This window comes from Pithys albifrons, chromosome 18 (assembly GCF_047495875.1).
Source record: "Pithys albifrons albifrons isolate INPA30051 chromosome 18, PitAlb_v1, whole genome shotgun sequence".
In the NCBI taxonomy this organism is placed as follows: Eukaryota; Metazoa; Chordata; class Aves; order Passeriformes; family Thamnophilidae; genus Pithys; species Pithys albifrons.
Genome location: NC_092475.1, coordinates 5,928,710 through 5,946,810, shown reverse-complemented (window position 1 = coordinate 5,946,810; position 18,101 = coordinate 5,928,710). Strand labels below are relative to the sequence as shown.

General features: G+C 42.5%; 1 protein-coding gene across 2 annotated transcripts; it reads left to right on the top strand.

The window, feature by feature from the left end:
- Positions 1–2,079: 2,079 nt before the first annotated feature.
- Positions 2,080–15,195, top strand: CIMIP1 (ciliary microtubule inner protein 1). 2 transcript variants are annotated; one of them, XM_071572761.1, is made up of 4 exons: positions 2,080–2,225; positions 9,614–9,695; positions 10,665–10,763; positions 12,858–15,195. In XM_071572761.1, exons 1-4 carry the CDS (start codon positions 2,113–2,115, stop codon positions 12,990–12,992), a joined length of 429 nt encoding a protein of 142 aa, XP_071428862.1. In that variant the 5' UTR covers positions 2,080–2,112; the 3' UTR covers positions 12,993–15,195. The 2 variants fall into 2 exon arrangements, with proteins under 2 accessions (XP_071428862.1, XP_071428863.1); XM_071572762.1 differs by lacking the exon at positions 2,080–2,225 and adding an exon at positions 8,824–8,955.
- Positions 15,196–18,101: the final 2,906 nt, after the last annotated feature.

The window sequence follows — 18,101 nt, the reverse complement described above, 5'->3', positions numbered from 1 at the left end:
TTTCATTTTATCACAACATTTTTGTTGACAAGGAGAGTGAGGACTGATCTGGCAGGACAGGACAGACCTGAGGACAACACCTCCCTCAAGAGAGGGACTTTTTTTGTAGAGACATCTGCAGAATTTAGTCCATTGCTGTGCACTGAGGAGGCATTTCAGAGACTCAGGGAATGGGTCAGGTTGGGAGGGACCACAGTGGTTTTCCTGGTCATGCTTAAGCAGAGCACATTGCAAATAACCTCTGCATTCAACCAAGAGGTTTTTACACAGGAAGGCATTTCATTGGTTTCAGCAGAAAATCCTGGTGGAGTGCTAAGGATACCACTCTAAAAGAAATTCAAATTAAGGCACTCATTCCAAACAATTAAAACAGTTTGTGCATTGCCTACTTTAATGACCAGTACAAGTGATTAAATGAGATTGCTACATATAAGGTTATACATGAGCAGGACCTTTGCAAGAACTGATTATAAAAAGTTATCAAATTGGAAAAGCAACACAGTCATTTAAATTACAATACTAGTGGTCATTAATCTCCTTATTTAAATGGAGTTTACTTAGAGCCATTAATTAACAGAACCCTGAGATCATAGATAATGTTGTCTGGGTAGAATTTCTGTTTCCACACCATGCACACAAGAAATTCAAAGTGAAAGGCTTAAAAGCCTAATGCAGGGGAGACAAAAAATATTAGACTTTTCAAATCCTCATTTCTCTGGCCTTTTGCTCACCCCAGTCTCCTATCACTTTTTTTTTTCCTTAAGAGACATTATGTGTTAGGAGAGCAAAGCAGCCTGGGGAGGTGATATTTTACCATTGTCTGTGCCATTAATGCAGTTAAAAAATCCTCAGACTGGAAAAATCAGACAGATGCATCTTCCAGGTTCACATGTGCCAACTCCATCTGTTAAATCATTAAAACACAGGCTTGGCAGATTCTGGAGAAAAACACATTTGTTTTCACTATAAAAAGGAAGAGTAAACTTTCTTTCTGTTCTTACAATTTCCCCCTCCCCCATAATTACTTTAATGTGAAAGTGTGTGAGTGGGCACTATTTAATGTGCTACTGAAAGAGGTTTTCATTGAATTGGGATGTGTATGTGTCAAATTATATGCCATAATCTGGGTTACTCAAAGAATTGTTAAACTAAAGTCTACAGCTGCATTAAGAGGCTTAATCATTTGCCTTTTTATTTCACATATCACGTTACAGCACCTATTTAAACACTGATTTTCCTTACATGAATGAAGCTGTTCAGGTTAATTTTAAAGGTGTAGTTTACATGAGGAACAGCAAATCTGATGAAAGAAGCTACCAAACCTTGAATAAAGTAATTGATAACAATAAATATTTTTCCAAATCTATAATGAAAAACATATTCTCTATTTTCGAGATAAACAAAGCAAAAACTCTCTATCCTAAATGTAATACCAACATCCTAAATTTTCCCAATATCAATACTATTGACATTGGGAAAATAGATTTGTGTGGTCTTTTTTCTGCTACAGTCACTGTACAACCATTCTTTGCTATGGCAATGTTACCTATAGTGCACACATCTAAATATTGAGCATTTTGAATGCAACTAAGTGCAAAATAGGATGAACCCAGACATAAGTATGACAGTGTGAATAATTTAAATCCCAAGACCTCCCACAGCTACTCTTAGAACAACAGATTGCTGCTGAATGCATTTCTTTCTCTTTGTAATCTACAGAGGAATGGAATTGCATTCTCCAGGCTTGTTTCTTCAAGTAACATATATCCTATTTAAACCCAGCAATTGTGTTTGCAGATTTTATCTTTTTTTCTGTTTGCCTTCAGTTTTGCAACTATTTTATATCATCCTATTAGCACTGGGTTTCTCTGTAGAAATATTCCATTCCAATATCTCCGTAGAAATATTCCATTGTATCCAGAAGCTTCCTCCTCCTGCCATTCTGTGCATCAGGTCCCATAAAATAAACCTTCTTCAGCCTTCAAACCCATTTCCTGTGTTCCACAACTTCAACATTTAGTTCTGTCCACAGCACCCACAAAGTTGCTGTAGGAGCTGCACTTCCTTCCCAAGAACAGGCTGAAACCAGCAATTCTCCTTCTGCTTTTGGTCATGGAAAAACTGCAGCCCCATCTTTCACCCTCTCTCCCCCAACCAGCTTCTGGAAAACCTGAGGGGACTTTTTCCAACCAATTCTCTGCTGATGGTGCACTGTGCACTCCACTGTAAGTATTACTCTTTTATTTATGCAGTTCTTAGAACTTGGGAGAACTGTAGAACCGCTGCTTTGAGTCATCCAAAACTTCCCTGAATATTCTCTTTCCTATTACTTGCACATCACTGGGGTCTATCCAAGTGAACAGTTACAGCTTCTCCATGAAGGTCAGTTTTGGTTAAGTGGAACAGAAAGAGCCTTCCAGTATTTATGAACATAATATTTACAGCCTTACCACTATTATAGCACCAGCTCAGTTTCACTGTCAGAGCGGAACTCAGACAAGCAGAGCTCAACACGAGTGCACCAAACAGAGGAAAAGCACAGAACACAAAACAGAAAGAGCTTTGAGCATTTTTCAAAAAAACTGTTACTGCAACTATGTACTTCCTTTCTAGTAAATATTTTAATTTATGTTCTCAGAGAATGCACAGGGAAATGTACCCAAAAGAGACAACTTCATCACATTATGGCTACAAATAATCTGACTTTATAACAAATAGTCCTTTAAATTAGAATACAATTAGATGCTGATACTCCATCATTGCCTGCAATCACCCTCAAGGGAAGCAAAACTGCAGGAGACTAACAGAACATTCACTTGTTTTAAAATTTACAGGAGGTTCAAAAAAGTTTCACTTGCATTTTACCTCAGAAACAATGTGCTACTTATTCTTCCTAGCAATGATTTTTCACACAGCATTCTGGGACCAAAATGTAATTTCAACAATAACATATTTTCTGACATTCTTCAAGGAAAAATTACTGGTTTCTTCTCTCTAAAAGGATTTAGATGGAATAACATCTGTGTTGAGATTATTGTGAATATGTTAAATTGACAGCAAGTCTCTGAGGGGCACTGCTCATTAATGTTCTGTGCATAAAATTAAAACTTGAAATATATTTTTCAATCCTTCTTGAATCATTTAAGCAATTCTCATGCAAAGAAACTATTGTGCTCCAATAATATATTTGCAGAGTAGGATATGAAAGCTATTAAAATGTCCTAGACCCCCTGCCTTTCAAGCAAAAGGAAAAAAGGAGACGCTTTCTGATTTGAAACAAAAAATACTTTCAAAGACCATGAAGAGTCTTATTTCAGTTTATACAGTGCACCAACATTTAAAATCGTGTCCTTTTCCTTCATCTTTAATTCATATTGTGCCTGGGCACTTGAGCACAGAGCAGCAGGAGAATTCTGTGCAGTGCTGCACACTGGCATTTCCAAGGTGTTTGTAATTACAGAGAGCAGCCAGAAGTGGGGCCACATCCTTCGAAGTGCAGCAGGGCAGGATCCTGCCAGCTCCTGCAGCCACAGCTGGGCACCTCTGCCCACAGGATCTTAATGCAAACATGCTCTCCAGTTTGAAGGTGACAAAGGTCTCCCTGTCAGGAGAAGAAATCATTTTGTTTGGAGGGCATGTATAGTTATTCCACCAGGGCCTCCCTGATATCCGATCCCGTCAGATCTCGGAAGCTCAGCATGGTCAGCCCCGGATTAGTACTTGGATGGGAGACCTCCTGGAAAATGCCGGGTGCTGTAGGTTCTAGTCCTGAGGACTTCACTGGCGCTGTCCAAGCTCGCTCGGCCGTGGCAGATGAATCTCAGGACCTAAACGGTGGGGCCAGTTCTGTGCATGCTGAGCCTCACCTAAAATCCACTGCGCAGGCTGGAAGGGCCCACCCACGTGGGGACAGCCCTTCCCAAATCTTCATTCACGAAGCTGAGCCACACACACACACAACAGAAATGTAAGTGTAACCATCAGGTTTAGTGTAAACCTCAAAAGCAAACAGTGCTCCAGGAATTACTGAATTTTTCGATCACAGCAACATGCATAAAGCTGCAAGTGCCATTTTATGGAGGGGAAAAAAGGAGCATGTTATTGCTGAGGAAACAGACGTACCATCTCTGTTTCAAAAGCCACTGGATAACTACAGCCACAACAAGATGACAGTTCTAAATTTTGCCACAACATATGATTCCAACCAAGCCATTGGGTTCCTTCCATAAATGAAAATTCAGGAACTTCAATTAACATATTAACAAATTCTTGATGTGATAGACTTTAGCAGGTTTTTTGAATGAAGTCTGAGTCTGTAACGTCAAAGGGACTTTGTTACCTAAATTGCAGTAATCATAACAAGGCAGTCTCAGGCTGCCTACATCTGAATTATGATTTTAAAACACTAGAAAAAGACACTGAAGTTATGCTCACAATCTCCTCTATTAGATTCCACACCTAATATTGCACGCCATAGAGTAGCAAGCACAAAACTGCCAGTACTAATTAAAATTTCTGGTAAACATTTTCAATGCAAGAGCCTAAGCACAAATACACAAATGGATACATAAACACCTCAGCAAACAGCTTCATTTGAACTTCACACACAGCCAGCATTTACAAACATCTCTCCCAGCAGGACCCAGTGTAATGGAAGCTGCACAAGCCCCTGTGCTAGAGCTGCTCCCATGAATAAAGAATTACTGTCCATGACACCCACCTCTCCATAAGAAATGTGTTTGTGTTACACCAGATCTTCACAGAGATAGTTTGTTTCACAAGTGTTCCAAAAGCAAGTACACAATTCAGAACTTCATTTAGTGACAAATTCTTAGCAACCTGCAAGCTTTTACATCACTAAGGAGAAAAACAGTCACACTTTTTCATTGTTTCTTTTCCATAGACTGTGGCAGTCCCTAAATGATAAAGCACAGTGTTACAACACGGGATGAGGACAAATTAAGTCTCCCAAGCACTCCCAAACCCCACACCTGGGTACGATGAAAGGCAGAAGACAAGTCTCTACTGCCAAGAACATTAAATGCAATGAAACCTGCACAGCTGATAACAAAATGCTGGAATTGGGGACATGATCTATGAAGATGAAAATTACAGAATAGCTGGTTTAGAGTACTGTAAAGCACAAGGTATTTTATAGTTACATCTTTAGCACTTGATCCCTGTTATCATCCAGAATCAAACCTCAGCACATTCAGTGGGAGTGGAGATGCTCATAAACAACTCTTACAAATACTTACACAGAACCCAAAAGAGAACAGCTTTGTTTCCTGCCAATAATCTCAGACTCTCCCACACAAAGCTTTTGTGTGCTCTTTCGAACACTTTTCTCCATAAACAACCAGTATAAAAACCTTTAACATTTTCATGTCAAGGCAGAGACCTTTTCAGAAACCAAAAATTAACTCAGATTTTGAACACCCTGAACATTAACAAAGCCACAATTGCATTAGACAGTCTTTTGCAGTAGGAGAGGTATAACTACCCTGGATTGTTCCCTTCAGCTCACCCATTGCCTTTCCTGCCTCCATCCTGTCCGCTGCCTTGATTGCAGAAGCACAACTGCTTGTGGAGCTGTTCTGTGAAAGAGAATAAAACACTGAGCCCACTTTCTTTTTTCTGCACAGCCTGCTGAAGTCAGTTTGGTTCCCTGAACCTATTCTGCAGAGCAGTACCACCTGTAGTTGTGTCAACACAACATCCTAAAGCTTTGGAGAAACCTGGACCTCACATTAATGCCCAGCACTCCCAACCCTCATGCACTGCCTCATTATGTGCTGGTGAGAGCATTAGTACAGCTACACAGAAAACTGTATTTGGGTTAAAGCACCTCATTTGCCTTTACTCTCAAGTTCTAATCAGGTTGTAAATCCTGGAGGAACGGCTGTGAGTTCCTGAAGAACAGCAGCTCTACTGAGCAGCCAAATAATTGTTTAATTTCTAATTGAAAGAGGACAGGAAGCATTAGAATTTCAGCATTTCTGGCAACATCCATGTTTGAATTTACCCAGCTTAGAAGATCTGAAGCACCAAATATTGAGACTTTATTCCATTTAAAGATGACACATTGAGTGATGGAGCATCTCCTTCAATATTTGTCACGTAATGACAAACGCTGCTGTTTGTAGCTACAAGACCCAGACCTCCAGCAAAAGATTTTGGAATCTCAATGGACTTGTATCCCTGTCATTCAACATCATTATTAGCTCATTAAAATCCTATTTCACTGTTTTCTCATGCTGCAAGTGCAATTCTAATATTGCCTTGTGCTCATAAGAACTTAATAAGACCTAAAACTAACTACTCATTTACTGCATTCCCTTATCTGAGATATAATTAAGTACAGAGAAAAGGTTGAACATTCTGAAGTTCTATTTTCACAATGTCTGTATAAGTTTCATCTCTCTTGACAAATGCTACTGCAATTTAAGCCCTGGCACAGTAAGCTACAAATTTGGTTGTTTCATTAACAACTTATTTTTTTCACAGAAAGCATCAATGCAATAAGAGGGCCCCTGAGATAAATGTGACTAAGCAGCAGGAGTTAATTAAGTAGGACAATGAGTAAGCATTTATGGGTGTGATAGGAGACTCAGCTGATTTAATTGCTAGTCTAATTATCAATTAGAGAATCAAGAAATGGCATGTAAGTGAAATATTCCATTTGTTGATACTTTAATGATTTTAGAGACCCAGAAGAGCAGTATTAATTGCTATTTTAGGACTACAGAAGGAGTTTTTATTCTCCTGTTACTCAAATAATCGTTCATAGTACTTCCAAAATGACTAATAAATGTATATAATCTTCTCATACTCAAGTATTTAAGGCCTTTAGATCCTTCACTCTATGAAAAAAAAAAGTAATTAAGCATTCAAACACACTGTCTATAAACGACTCAGCCTAAGTCCAAGACTTTCTGCATTTATTTTATAACAAGGATAATAAGTGCCCAGTGGTGTTAGAGAGTCCCATTAACCATTTACAGTGTGTTTGCACAATCAAGCTCCAGACACAAAGACACAGAGGTCAGGGAACTATTTAAACCCACAGGGGCAAAGAGCCAGTTGGCTATGCTCATTGTTGGAGTGTTTTATAAAGAAAATTACAAAATAATAAAATTGATGGCAAGCCAAAAATATGAGTATATTGGAAGGCAGCAAGCTCTTTGCGAGCGGCACACACAGACCCCATAAGACACTCTGAGCTCTTTCTCAGAACTTCTGTCACTCCTGAAGATTATTTAGCACAAAAAAGGGGCCAGAGGGACCCGTGTGTGTGTCCCAGGAATGGGATCCATGTGTGTGTCCAGGGGTGGGACCCATGTGTGTGTCCCAGGAATGGGACCTGTGTGTGTGTCCCGGGGTGGGACCCGTGTGTGTGTCCCAGGAATGGGACCCATGTGTGTGTGTCCCAGGAATGGGACCCATGTGTGTGCCCCAGGAATGGGACCTGTGTGTGTGTCCAGGAGTGGGACCTGTGTGTGTGTCCAGGAGTGGGACCTGTGTGTGTGTCCAGGAGAGGGACCCATGTGTGTGTCCAGGAGTGGGACCCGTGTGTGTGTCCCAGGAATGGGACCCATGTGTGTGTCCCAGGAATGGGACCTGTGTGTGTGTGTCCCAGGAATGGGACCCATGTGTGTGCCCCAGGAATGGGACCTGTGTGTGTGTCCAGGAGTGGGACCTGTGTGTGTGTCCAGGAGAGGGACCCATATGTGTGTGTCCAGGAGTGGGACCCGTGTGTGTGTCCCAGGAATGGGACCCATGTGTGTGTCCCAGGAATGGGACCTGTGTGTGTGTCCCAGGGTGGGACCCGTGTGTGTGTCCAGGGATGGGACCCATATGTGTGTGTCCCAGGAATGGGACCCGTGTGTGTGTCCCAGGGTGGGACCTGTGTGTGTGTCCAAGAGTGGGACCCGTGTGTGTGTGCCGGGACTGGGACCAGTGTGTGTGTCCAGTAGTGGGACCTGTGTGTGTGTCCAGGAGAGGGACCCATGTGTGTGTCCAGGGGTGGGACCCGTGTGTGTGTGCCGGGACTGGGACCCGTGTGTGTGTGCCGGGACTGGGACCAGTGTGTGTGTCCAGTAGTGGGACCTGTGTGTGTGTCCAGGAGAGGGACCCGTGTGTGTGTGCCGGGACTGGGACCAGTGTGTGTGTCCAGTAGTGGGACCTGTGTGTGTGTCCAGGAGAGGGACCCGTGTGTGTGTGCCGGGACTGGGACCAGTGTGTGTGTCCAGGAGTGGCACCTGTGTGTGTGTCCAGGAGAGGGACCTGTGTGTCCAGGACAGGGACCCGGGGTGGCGGTGCCGTCTCAGGACAGCGCTGGGACCGGGATCAGGCCGGGAATGGAGGACGGATGGAATGCAGGGAAACAGCAGCAACTCCACCGCGCCTCACAGCTCTGACACTGGGCGTGCTGACAAGCTGATTAACAAAATAAAACCATCCTCCTTTTCTTATGTCCACTGCAGACGATTAAAAATCCCGCAGGTTTTTGGGTGTCGAACAGCTCACTTGGGGCGGGTTTGGGAGGGACCCAAGGGCTGGACACGCCTTAGCAACAGAGCTGCCATCTGAGCCCTCAGGGTGTTTGTGCTTTTCACCCAAACCGGTTTTCCTACCGAGTACATTTTAAAAATAAATAAAAATAAATAAATACCGACGCTGCCCAGCGCGCTCCCCTCGGTTTCCCGAGGGGCCTACACGGGACGCGGAGTGAGAATTGTTAGTTTTTAGCTAGTTTTTTATTGGTGTTTTCCCCACCAAACGCGGCCGCGGTGCCTCAAGGGGGCACTCGCGCCTCCCGCCGCCATGTCGCGACCGCCATGTCGTGACCGCGCTCACGGCCCCTCAGCGCTATTGGCGGCCCGCCGGGGCCATGGCAGTCCGGGAGCGGGGGCAGGTGGAGCCCTGCAACTTCATAGCCAAGGATAACTACTGGTAACAGCCCCTGATCCTCCATCTCAGTCTCCTCCATCATCTCCGCCTCCTCCTCCGCCTCCTCCCGCCCCGCGCTGAGGCGGCTCTCAGGGGGCTGTTCATGCTTCGCTTCGTGTGTTCACTTCACTTCATGTGTTCCCCTCATGTGTGTCTAAAGTGCGTGTCCGCTTCCTGAAGCGTGCCGTGGTTTAAAGAAAAATAAGTAAAAAGGAAAAAAATCGAGGTTTTTAGGGTTTCCACCCACCCCCTCCCACGCCGGGTGTGGGATCGCGTCAGTCTGCAGGGATTGAAAGTGTGTCTGAAAGAACATTGCGGGTTGTTTGTCAGCCTCCTCCTCTTCCCAACAAACATTAAACCTGTGGGAAATGTGTTCCCCTCTACCTCTGAGGCAGTGGTAAATCACACATAAACTTTACATTTTAAGGTAAAATCTAAAGAGTTGTTTGTCAGCCTCCTCCTCTTCCAACAAACATTTAAACTTGTGGGAAATGTGTTCCCCTTGTCCTCTGGGGCAGTGGTAAATCACACATAAACTCTACATTTTAAGGTAAAATCTAAAGATTCCTGCTAACTCTGTGGCTTTAGTAGGTGGGTTGGTGTGTTGGGGTTTTAATGAAAGCTTTCAATGTAATCTTAAGTATTTCTCTGTCGGTTCCAGGAAGAAATGTGTGGAAAAGGAAGGAGACGCTGCAAAAAGGTGGTCTGACAAGTGGGGGTTCCTGAGAACCCCCCTCGAGGAGGTAAAATCGAATGGCAAATAAGCAACACGTGAAATTAATTGCACACTAATTGATACGCACACAATTAGGAGAGCACTGACAAATGTCCTGAGTGTGCTTTACTAAGCTGGATCAATGGTAACAACTCCACTGCTTTTAACGTGGGTTCAAACACTCAGTTTTCCTCTGAATAAAATACACAAGAGGTAATTTATATGCTATGCATATTCTGATATATTTCTCATGAGAAACATGACTCCTAATAGTGTTAACAAGTACTAGATGCACACTGACAGGAAAATATTTCCCCTTTGTCTATCCATATGGTAGTTTTAAAAATCTAGGGGAAAAGGTTCCAGCTAATTAAATTGTCAGTGGGGGAACTTAAAACAAACGAAAATATTTGGAGCGATGTCTCTTCTCGGTGATGTTATTAGAATGTAGTAGCACATAATTGTTACGTTTGGAATCACAGTATTTCCTTGCTGAGGGACTTGAGTGATGCAGCCCCCTATGGTTATAAATGTGCTTTGCATGGGGCTGAAAGGAATCTGTTCTAAGAGTTCTAGAAAATTCCTGTAGGCATCCAAATTAGCACCTTGAAAACTGCTTCTAATGGCTTTGTTATCCATCCTGGATAACTCTGGTCTGTCACACATACCAGCTTTGCACAGTTGCTGTTGGTGATCACGTGAATTTAGCATTTATTAATCATATAAATAGATACATATATGAAACCTGTATTTCTAGCCCTTTTTGAACCAGTGATGTAGCAGCAACATTTGGCCATTTACCTGAAATTCAGGATTACATCACTTTCTGTAACAAAAAAATCCAGTAATTTCCAAAGCCCTGAAATAAGCAGTCCTGCTTGAGAAGGAAAGAACAGGAAGTTCAGATGCAACAGTGAGGGGAATTGTGTGGGTAACACATATTACAGTATGTTTCAAAAGAGAAAGAGTCCAATTTTTAATTCTGTTTTGTTTTTAGTTGATAGGAGATGAAAAGAAAGAAGATGCCAAGCCCAAGATAGAGCTTCCAGAACACCTGCGGATTCGCCCTGTGACACCTGTGGAAAAATACATTAAGGTTTGAAAATTAGATTTTAAATTGTAATACAGCAACATCTGTCATAAGAAACCACACAAGCTGTAAAAACCAATTGTCTTGTAGAGGTGGGTCTTTAACTAAAGGTCAAAGTAAACTGCGTTTGCCACCCAAGCAATGCTTTAAAAGCATTTGTTTAAGATAAGGAATTGCCCTTTGGATATGATTGTAATTTTTGTACCTTTTTTTAAGAGAGTCCTCTTTTTTGGCAATGCCACTGCCCTCTTTAGTGGCACAAATTAATTAGAAGCCAGTTCCAATGAGCTAAGTAATAACTATTTGATTTTATATTATATGATTTATATATATGTTTTGTGTCTTAAAGTTATCAAACAACTGGAAAGGACAGTAGAATATGAAGGTTTAATTTCTAAATACAGTGTCTGAATCACCAATGAACAGAGTGACTATACAGGCAGTGACATTGGGAGAGGAACATCTTCATAAAAGGGCAAGCAGGAGGTGCTAACAGAAAGGAAGGTTAGTCCACTTAGACAAGATTAAGGAAACAAAGGAGACTGGAAAGTCTTACTTGCTGAACCAGCTTTCTTTCAAAGGATTCCAAGGGTGGGAAGATAAGGTAAGGAAGTAGTAAAAGCTTTTACTGAGATTAAATGGAAACAAAAATTAAGATCTAGTGCTGAGCGTGGCAAAGAAATGAAATGGCATCATTTCTGCCATTAGTGCTACTTGTTCTTCAGTTTGTGGAATCTCAACCTCCAGTTTCAGTCAGGTCAGAGTTTCAGTCAAGTTTCAGTGCTGGGAGGGTGTTTGTATATTAACAAATCAGTTCCCAGCTGCTGGAGCACCATGCAGAGCCTGGTGCACACTGAAACAGGGATCTTTGCTTCAGTTGCACCTCAGAAGTCAGAGGAAGACAAGGGCTAGCTGTGATTTGGGTCATTCTTTACATCCTCTTTCAGAACTGTGTGTCTTTCTGCACATTTACCTTCATGGTAACACTCACATCAGTTCTTCTCTCTAGCTTAGATTAGTAAAAGCTTCTTCATAGTCCCTTCCCCCAGATCGAAAGTGGGGCACGATTCCCTTCATTATCCTGCTCAGTGGGTGGTACTTTTGGCCATAAAAAATTATCTTTTCTGAGGAACTGCTCCACCTAAATATCATAAACATTTTCTAATCTTGGCCAAAGAACAAAGTGAAGCAACTCTGGCAAGAGAACTGAAACATTGTTCTCTTGCTGTGTATTTCTCTGCTAAGTCCCCAGATGCTAAAATGATAGAACGTGCCCAATTGAGATGATTCAGCCAAAGTAAGCACAGCAGTCACTGAACAGAGACTGTTGGCTTTTGTTTTGTTTCCTCTTTAGCCAGATTAGTTGCAGATTAACGTACTGCTTACCCATCTTTAAAGTGGAGAGAAGGTGGAATGAGTAAGTAGTTCTTGATGCACAAGCCAGCTTGGTCAGTAATATCTATAGCATTTAGATTTAAAATTATTATTCTGTAGCTGCATTGCTACCAAACATATTACAGCAACTAGACAACACTCTTTCTCCTGTTTAGAGAATTTAATTAGTTTTAAAGATGATGATGATGATTATTATTATTATTATCATTCTGTTTGGAAAAAAGCTGAAGTCGAAGATAAAATTCTTCTGCTAATAATGTAAAGCCACTAAAGCCCTTAGTATTGAACCAAACTTTGAAAAAAAAGAGAATGCTAACATAAACTACTAAACAATAACTTGCTTTTTGATTTCACAAGGGTGGTAAATGAGGGTCAGTTGGTTCATTGGGATTTGACCCTTTTATTTCTCTCCTCCCCTGTGCCTTGCTATAGAATGGCACCTAAATTACTGACTTTTTAAATTATAAACTATCATGTATCACATATCAAACTTGCATGCACCTGGGCTGGCTTTCAGAGTTCTTGTTTCCTTTCATTAATGTCAATGTTTTCAGGATATTAACTCAGCAAATTACATTTGGAACCACTATTTTTCATAAGTTCTCATTTCCATCCACACTAAAGCACAAAAGATGATGTTACCTGACAGAAATTACAATCAAAAAGCTGCACATCATTCAATTTTCCATGTTCCTTTTATTTTAGGTGCTTCCATCTCCTCCGGTGCCTAAAACCACGCAGGGGTTTATTGGCTGGAGATCAGCAGTTCCAGGGCTGGAGCTGGAAATCGATTATCAGATCCAGAGCTGCAAAGGAACCCTCTGCAGGGATTTGTACTGACATGGGAGCCCTCTGACTGACACAAAATAAAGATCAGGCACATAGATCCATTTGCATTCCTAAGCAGACATCCTGCAGTGGACTCTTGGCCTGTTGAACATTCTTACTTTAAAAGTGATTTATGGAAACATCCACAATCATTTTGGTAAATGTATTTTTATGTAGCACTTTACTTGTTAGTGATTATTTGAAATCTGTGGCATCCAAACTCTTAACTCTGCTTCAGGTATCCTTAGAAATAACAATGAATGCACTCAAATAAAGATCATAGAATTGATCAGTTGGGTTGGAAAAGACCTCCGAGATCATCACGTCCAACCCTTGGTCCAACTCCACAGATCACAGAGCAGGAACTGGTTTTTATTAGCATTAATAAGATTGTAATTTTAAAAAATATTTATTGCAAGTTGGAATGACAGAGCAAATTTTTATACTTGTTTCTCCATGAGAACATCTACTCATAATCAGTTTCACAGCAGCTTCTTCAAACATAAATACAGACTGCCATATTCCTGACAGTCCTTTCCCAATTCATCACTTACCACTGCTGGAATCTGTGTTTGGAATTAGTTCCCAATGAGCACTGACCTGGCCCACTGTTGAGCTCTCAAGTGCCTGAGCTGGCACAAAGCCCCCCTTCTGTACAGAGAGAATGAAGAGATGCAGAGAAGGCACTGCTTGAATTGGCTCGAGCTGCCATGGGGCTGCATCCTTGCATTTGGAAAGAAGCTTTCCTCATTAAAAACCAAAACACAGCAAACAAACAAAAACACCTGCAGAAAAAACAATTATCAGGCTTTAGAATCGATTGGGTTGGAAAAGCCCTCCGAGATCATCAAGTCCAACCCTTGGTCCAGCCCTTGGTCCAATCCAGTCCCTTTACCAGATCAGTGCCACGGCCAAGCTCAGTTTAAAAACCTCCAGGGATGGGGAATCCACCCCCTCTCTGGGCAGCCCATTCCATGCCTGAGCACTCTCTTTGTAACAGTGTGTCCACTGGAGCTTGAAAAAAGCAAGTAAACCATAAGGGTAGTTAGGTCATAATTACACAAGACATTGTGTTTGGTGTTGTGTGTTCTTTGCAGGTATTTTGTGTAGTTACACACCTAAGTCATTGAGTAGTTCCCAGTACAGAACTAAAGTATACAAAAGCCCCAGGGATACAAAGTTACTTTGAGAAATTACTTTTGGTAGCAATGCAGGGGTTTTTTTTCAATTAGGTGATCTGAATGCATTTGGGTTACAAAGTATTTATGTCACTTCTGGTTTTGTGTACCAATCCCACCCAGGCCAGATGAATACTCAGAACAGCAGGGGATTGCACTGGGAGTTACTGGTGTAGCTTCCCCAGTGGGGTGCAGTTCAGTCTTGCCCTTCACTACCTGATTTTTGGAAACTCAGAAGGACACTCATTCAGTTGCAGCAACTCTGTGCAGGATATAATTCTAATTGGCTAACATGTCTACACTGGAATGTTATTTAAACAAAAAGAACCTCCAAGAAGGTAACACAGACAGCTCCTTCTTATTACTTAGAGAGGCCTTTCCTCATTAATCCTGCTGCAAGATCTCCCTTGTGTTGTGAGCTATCAATATCTACCTCTTGAGTCAGCACTAAGTCCTTGGCTTTCGAAGCAGTAAGTCAGCAATGAGTGTTTGTTCTTCCCTTCTTCCCAAGAAATGACTCACAACAATCAACATCCCACCTTTTTTTTTCTACATCCAGTTCCAAATGCCCACAAAATAATAATATTTTACTTTTTTCCATATTCTTTACAAATAATGTAGGAGTGACTCATATCCTTTGGAAAGATTACCCAAGAATGAGAACACAGAAGTAACTTCAGATACATTACTTAAAAACCAGAATAAAGAATAACTTGGAATTAGACTCTGGAAATTTAAGCTAAATTGCAGTTTAGCTACTAACCTGTGTAAACTGTTCTTGAACAACCAAGATAATTGTAAGAACAATATTGTAAATCAGTGCTTTCTTGTCATTGCCAGGTTTGTATCTCTTGCTTATTTTAATCATGTGGTTCTTCACTTTCTTTTAAGGTCATAAGATTGATTTATATAAACAGGTATAATAATGATTAATACGTAATTTAGTAGCAATGAAATTACATTAATTCAGGCCAAATGAAAGGGGAACTTAAAGACCACTGGTTTTAAAGAGTTGTATTAAAGAACCAAAGCTGGCACCTGATATCCAGTGGATGTTTGTATGAAGTGAAATCCAAATCCAGATGAGCCATGGTTTCATTTTGGAAACCAGAATAAATTCTTTGTCCAGCATCTACAGTTGGAGAGTTCATTCCCACTGTCTGAATATTAACTGTGTACTAACAGTAAGGGGCTTTTTATTGTACCTTCTGTCATTGAAGGTGCCTTTACTGCAGAAGATACTTTCATACAGCCTAATCTGGGATGTGCAAGGCATGTTGTCTAAAATTTGAACTCATTTCTCCAGCATGAATATGTCAGTTGTTAGTTAATCCATGTATGTTAGTTTTGGTGTTATGTGAAACTATAAACCTGACTATTTCTTCTACCATTATACCTGAAAAAATTGTATACCTTGTGGATTTGCAGCTGGCAAAGGACTGCCCTGTCATCTGCCCCAATTGTGAATCCTAAAGGCCAATACAGAATTACTGCATCACCTTCTAATGTTTCAAATCTGGCCTTTAATTTGTATAAAGTAACCTATTTATGGGAGCCAGGTTGGGTACGTAAATGTCAGTGCACACCATAAAATATCACACCATCTCCAGGGTCAGGGCAGTGTTAGTAAACTCAGTGCACACACAAACAAATGCTCCAAAACAAAATGAAATTACTTCCAAAATGCAGCAGAAGTCAAGACAATTTTAATTCTGTATAACAATCATAGGCCCAGGCTGCTGTGCAGGCCAGGGCAGAACCAGAGTGTGCAAACAAGATGTAAGTGCAGCTGGATGTCCTCTGTGCTTCAACCTGAATTTCAATCCATGTAGTCTTTTGTAAAGCTTGTGGTGAGCACGGGGGTCTGCACAGTAACTCCTCCTTAGCTGACTGAGCTTCATAGAAGCCATCTTGGCTTTTGGATGTTGTTTTCAGATAAACTGGTCCTTTAGTAACAGACTCATTTTGCAGAGGAACTCTGGGTGGTGCTTTCAGAACTGCACACACAAAAACGTGACTGGATTTGATACAGTCACCACAGCAAGACATGGAATGGGTCAGAGACAGCTCCTGCTTGACCTGCTTCACTAAAGAAATGAAATAAAGATTAACTAAAGATTCAAATAAACCTGAGAACCTCAAAGCACAAAATCAGATGCAACCATGACGAAATGAACAGAGCAGAAGGAATCTTCACTCCCCACCATCCTCTCAGTCTAGTGGCTCCGTGGACACCACATTCCTTGCAGGTACCAGGCTGGGATGAAACGTGGGCACATCTCCTGTTAGGCGCAGTTTTAACAGCATTGTTTAGCACCCAAACACCGGGAGTGTAGAAGTGGCCGTTTTCGCTGTGCTCCCCTGATAACAGCTCTTTCTCCCATCCATTTCTGTGCCTGTTTCCACACCGATCACTGTCACAGAGCGCAGCCGTGGCAGCTCCTGTGTCTGCCTCCCCCGCAGCGCTGCCGAGCGGCTCCGTCCTGCTGAGAGCCCCCGGCCCGGACCTGGCACTGCCTTCGCACTCCCCGCAGCCTCCCGACAGCCCCCCCTGCTCCTCCGAAGTGAGAGACGGTGACTGCTCTCATTCCCCACCGGGGAGCAAGACGGACCCGGCTCTGCTGGTGAAGCTCCTTGGCTCGCTGACACGCGCCAGACACAACATTCCCATCCTTAAAAGCTGGAGCGAAACAAAAACAAAGCGAGAGCCCAAAAACACCCCAGCGAGCTACAGTCCCTGTCTAGAAAAATTAAACAGCCATTGTGCTCTTATTGCCAGAGCACAGTCATGTCCTTTGTTTCAGTGAAAGCTGCAGTGATTTCTCGTGTGCCCACCACGTGCATTACAGCTTCCATCTTCACATTATGCTGGGAATGAACAAACCCACACGTTTACAGTCTCCCAGGAGAAGCCAAGGCACAACTGACAGGCTGGAGGGGTGTTTATTGGTTCGCTTGGGCAGAGGGATCTTGGCCCCACCTCACTGCCTTCCTGGCTGAAGCCACAGGCAAAGCTGGGAGTTCTCTGTGGCAACACCTCCTTGGGGACACCGAAACAGCCCTTCTGCTCAAGGGCAGGCTCTGAGAAGCTGCTGCACAGGACAAAAGGGGGGGGAGGGCAGTGGTGACCAGAAGGACAGAGAAGTGACAGCCTCTGCTCTTCCCTGTGGCGCAGATCACCAGGAGATGGGCCCCGAGTAACTAAAGTAGGAAACCTGCACTTTCCGGGAGTCTTGAGCCAGTTCTGACCAGGGCCCAGTGCCAGAAAAAGGGAGCACATTGCAGTGTGAGCTGGACAATAACCTGGCTCCAAGGAGAGCTGCTGACACTCTGTTCTCCTGGAAGCTGTGTCCATGATTCCAGTGCAAATGAGAGAAATCTCACCAGCTCTCACCATGGGTCTGACCAAAACAGGTCTTTCACCATATTTGTTTGCCCTTCTGGTTTTTTTTGTTTGTTTGTTTTGGTTTTTTTTGTTTGTTTGTTTGTTTTTGTTTTTTAAGTAGGAATGCTGAGAAAATCAGCATTTTCCTGGGAGGGCCACTAGCACAGGCCAGCTTGAGACTCACTCCTTCACCTTGGGCCAGCACTGTTTAACGTGGGAGGGAACAATTTTCTTCAGGATAAATCACAATCAAAGTGTCCTGCATACATATAGGCAGCATTTTGCACTTAAAGGACTTGAGAAGGAGAAAGGATTGTCTAAATCTGCTAAAAGCATCTGAATATGAGAAAGAGTCTTCAAACCTTGTGAGGAACATCTCTGTTGTGAAGAAGGGCTCTGTAATGATGATTTACACAGTTTTTATGTGGAAAAGTAGGTAAATGCACAGCATTGCCATGCAAGCCTTTGCCTATGACCAGCCCCCAGCAGGGCAGTGACAGCCACAAGGCAGAACTTGTCCTGCCCCTCAGGTTCCAGAGGGTCTTGCCCAAAAGGGGG